The sequence below is a fragment of the Centruroides sculpturatus genome, unplaced genomic scaffold (assembly GCF_000671375.1).
Source record: "Centruroides sculpturatus isolate CEXI.00-Female unplaced genomic scaffold, Cexi_2.0 scaffold185, whole genome shotgun sequence".
Classification (NCBI taxonomy): Eukaryota; Metazoa; Arthropoda; class Arachnida; order Scorpiones; family Buthidae; genus Centruroides; species Centruroides sculpturatus.
This window is the reverse complement of record NW_019384424.1, coordinates 605,486-609,797: the sequence shown is the minus strand read 5'-3', so window position 1 is coordinate 609,797 and position 4,312 is coordinate 605,486. Positions and strand designations below refer to the sequence as shown.

Here is a 4,312-nt window from a genome sequence, read left to right as displayed (position 1 = left end):
ACAGTAAATAATCGCGAGCGAATGTCTCCGAAACGATAGCTTTGCTAGCGAGATATTCAGGATGGCAAGCGTGTGTCACGGACACATCTGAACATCGATGTTTGGCTGGGTATATTCGGCGCTTTCTCCTGAGGTGACTGCGCTAAACACCAAACATCTCGCTAGCAGATGAACGGAAATCTTACCTGGATTAATTTTCGATTTGTGAATCGAATGTCATCAACAATGCAATACTAACAATAGAATTCAACAATATTATTCATTGTTGCGTTTTATTAAATTAAAAAAAAATCTTCATATTAATAAAGTCTAAAAATAATATTAATCCAAATATATAAACTTTATATAAGTTTATATATTTGGATTAATATTATTTTTAGACTTTATTAATATGAAATGAAATTATATTTAAAGATTATAGAATTAAACGAATGACTCCATTAACCTCGTTAGTAAGATGACATTTGTAATGCATTTACTTTTAATATAAATATTGGTTTTAGAAAATTTAGTTTGATCTTACATTTATATACATTTAATGATCTTGGAAGATAATAATAATAAAGTGAAGATAATCACCACTCGTTCGCAGATAAGAATTTGTCGGAGGGTCCAATGTCCGAGCGGATTTGGAGGCAGCTATCGCTCTTGGGGATCCCGGATTGAATCCGGACGGGTCGTTGCCTACAAGAATTTATCGGGGAACTATCTGTTTGCATATGTCGACTCTTGTGTCGTGGTGTTACTCACTTTCATTGTCTAGCCGAAACGACGATGGACATTTGATAAAGAAGATCGTCTTAAGAGTTTGTGCCATTAATGGAGACTAAGAAGATTTTATCACGCTCTTAATGAATGGTTTGGCTGGGTGATGAGGGATAGTGTTTGATGCAATTTTCTTTACACTATTTGTGGCTGTTAAATTTTCAAAATCGGTAATATGATGTATGCTCTATTTCTCGCGCTACTTTTGCAATTTAACGATCGATGTTCAGAGTAATATTTCCATAGTATTTAACAGGATACATAAATCATAAGACTGTAGAGGCAAGCCGTTAAGCAATCGAACGAACCAACGAACGGCTTAACAAAGCCAACGTTCTATATCGGAATTTGAACATTTCTATATTCGAATTCACATTTTATTAAAATTACTAAAAATATACGCATCATCCGAACAAAATATGAGTGACGTTGTCATTCGCTATTTTTTACCGATCAAATTTTATCAAGTTCCGTCCATTCGTTCCCGAAATATCGATATTTCTCGTTTCGTTTAAAAATTCTTTTTTTCGTCTTCGGCCAGAAAAGTTGTTTCGTGAAATGTCCGCTAGGGGCGCCCAATATTCCGTTATTTAAAAATTTAATATTGGGCGTTTCTACCCCCTATGTAAATAATCCCAATTAAAAGCTGCTTTTTTACGGCACAAAACGTATTCGTATATACAATGTCGTAACTAGGCAGGTGCGACGGGTGTACCAGCACAGGGCCCACTTGGAAGGGGGGCCCAAAATACATGTATTTGTTTTATTATTTTTCCAAACCTAATTAATTAAGGGGCCTAAATGCAAGTTCTTGCACAGGGCACAGGAATGGCTAGTTACACGGCACTGAGGGGGTATGTAACAAAATAATAATTACATATTTGGAACATATATAAAGTCATTAAATATAAACTGTAGATTGTAAATTATTAGGCTGCTTGACAATTGCTAGGAAACAGCAATAATTTTTTGTGAAATGCCACACGGTCACTCAAATCAACATCGTGCAATCCCTACAACTTGCATAAATGGTGTTCATCGACAGTCATTCTCACTGTGTAAAATTTGTACCTGTGGGAATAACATGATACAGGTTCAAGACAGTAATGTCAAGTTTCAATGGAAATTTTTGTTGAATACAAATGCAAATACATATCAGTTGTAGATGCCTCAACATCATGGATGAACAATTTTTAATATAAACACATATATAATGTCTCTAAGTCCAGTAGTTATATTAAAACCAAATGATTTTCAGATAGGCCAAGTTATTCAGTTTTAATGATTAATAGTAGCAATAATATAACCTGATTTAATCTGGCAATTATTTGGTTTTAATATAAACATTTGTTTTTAATCTTGTTATAAATAAAAAGTTATAATTTCTAAGATGGCCAAAGATAATGTCTTATTAAAATCAAACAGTCCTAATTCTATTCAGTAAAAATTGAATATATCCATTATTTAGGCTACTAAAATATATATATATATATTTAGAATTATAAATATCTTTATAATACTATTGATTTTATTTTTTATTTTATTAAAAGTTTTATAATAATTTTTTTATTATTATTAGATCTAATAGATTGGATCAGGTTGATCAATCTGCAGTTAATGAAGAAAATCCTAGTGCGAGAAACAATAAATTTTATGTTAACAAAGCATATGATGATCGATATGATGATATCGACCTTGACCAAAATGAAATAAAGGAGGCAAATCATTCTAAAAGTAGCAAAAATTATAATGAAGATCAGAAAAACATAACTAACAACTATGAAAATCTTCATTCTTTAAATGGTGAAACAGAAACAAATCAGATTGAATTTAAAGCAGAACAGCACAAGTTAAAAAATCTTCAGAATGAAACTGAACTTGATTCTTCAAATATTTCTGAAAGTGAAAGGCATGAAATTGATGAAAATAATATTGAGAATGATCAAAATAAAGAGCCTATGGTTATTATTAATAAGAATGAAAATGTTCTCTTAAAAGATGAAGATGAAGATCAAACTGAAAGTGACGATGACGATTCAGAATTTAAAAACAGAAGATTTTCCCATAGAGATTCATTAACCAGATTAGCAAGTTTCTCAGAACACGTACAACATCAGTCATCAGATGATGACGATATACCTATTGAACAAGGTCCTAAAAGATCAATAGTTAGTTTTAATGATATTACAGAGTACATTCCATAAAATTATAATGTAATTTATATAAACTGTATATAAATATTAAAATATATAAAAATATTAAATAAAATTTTCAATTTTAATTATTCCTAATGTAACAAAATTTCACTTTTCACTTTTCATTGACTCTTTGCTAATACTTATTGTAATACATTTCTTTTTTTAGAAGTTGTCAAAAATGTCATTTAAACTGATATGAAAAGTAGTATTTAAAATTGTAGTATTTAATTATTAATACTCCGTACATTAAATATATGACAGAGTAAATATGTATAACATTGAGAAATTTGAAAAGCTTTTGAATGTAGAAACAATTTTCTTTAATCTCTACAAAGTTTAGAAAGTTGCATTTTTTTCTTAATATAACAACAAAAGTAAATGAGACAGCTCAAAAGAGAATACTTATGACAAGATCAATCATTAAAACTTTGAGAAAAGAAATATAAGAAAATATCAGGATTGTGATTAAGAATAAAAAATGTACAATTAGTTAAAAATTAAGATGCTATTGTTTTCTAAATATAAATAATAGGTATGTATGGAAAATAGCCATACTGTGGGGAAGTTCCCTACAGCTTAGAGAGTTTCCTGTGCAGGTACAAAGGAAATGTAACCAATAATATAAACACTCTACAGCTCCAACAAAAGAACCAAAAGTTTATTTCACCAAAAGTTTATTTTACGTCCAGTTAAACCTATCACAATATATACAGGGTTCCTGTCCTGAAAACTCGGGAAAGTCAGATACAGTCGACCCCCCTATAAGATAATTGATTTTTCCGTTTTATCTGAATTACATGTTGTACGAGTCACTTAGATTTTACAAATATGTGAGCCATTCATAGTCCGGCACACGTATTTGTAAAATCTAAGTGACTCGTACAACATGGAATTCATATAAAACGGAATAATCAATGATCTTATACGGGGGTCGACTGTATTTTTATTATTGTTTGGAAAAAAAATCAAGGATGCAGAATATTCAAGAAGGATGCAGATTTCAGGACCCAAAATTTCTCCGAAACATACAAAATAATAGCACACGAAATAAAACTATAATTTATGAACCAATTAATAATTAAGCTACTACTACATAGTTTGGAAAATTTAAATTAAATCATACAGATAATTAAATAGGCCTACCATACAATTTGTCATGTGAAACTAAACTGATAAGTTAACAAAAATATTTTAGATTAAAAGGACACTTAAAGCATGTACAGTACAATTATCAACTTGATGTAATTTATTGATTAACAGAAATAAAATTGAAGTCAATACCATGAATAATTAGTTTTAATGTTAGCACAGGCAGTAATTAACATCCAAAAATTAAAAATTTAATTATG

General features: G+C 30.0%; 1 protein-coding gene across 1 annotated transcript; it reads left to right on the top strand.

The window, feature by feature from the left end:
• The first annotated feature begins 420 nt into the window (after positions 1 to 420).
• On the top strand, positions 421 to 2,991 carry LOC111619500 (putative uncharacterized protein DDB_G0289963). Its single transcript, XM_023361228.1, has 3 exons — positions 421 to 448; positions 593 to 935; positions 2,345 to 2,991. Exons 2-3 carry the CDS (start codon positions 889 to 891, stop codon positions 2,967 to 2,969), a joined length of 672 nt encoding a protein of 223 aa, XP_023216996.1. The 5' UTR covers positions 421 to 448; positions 593 to 888; the 3' UTR covers positions 2,970 to 2,991.
• Positions 2,992 to 4,312: the final 1,321 nt, after the last annotated feature.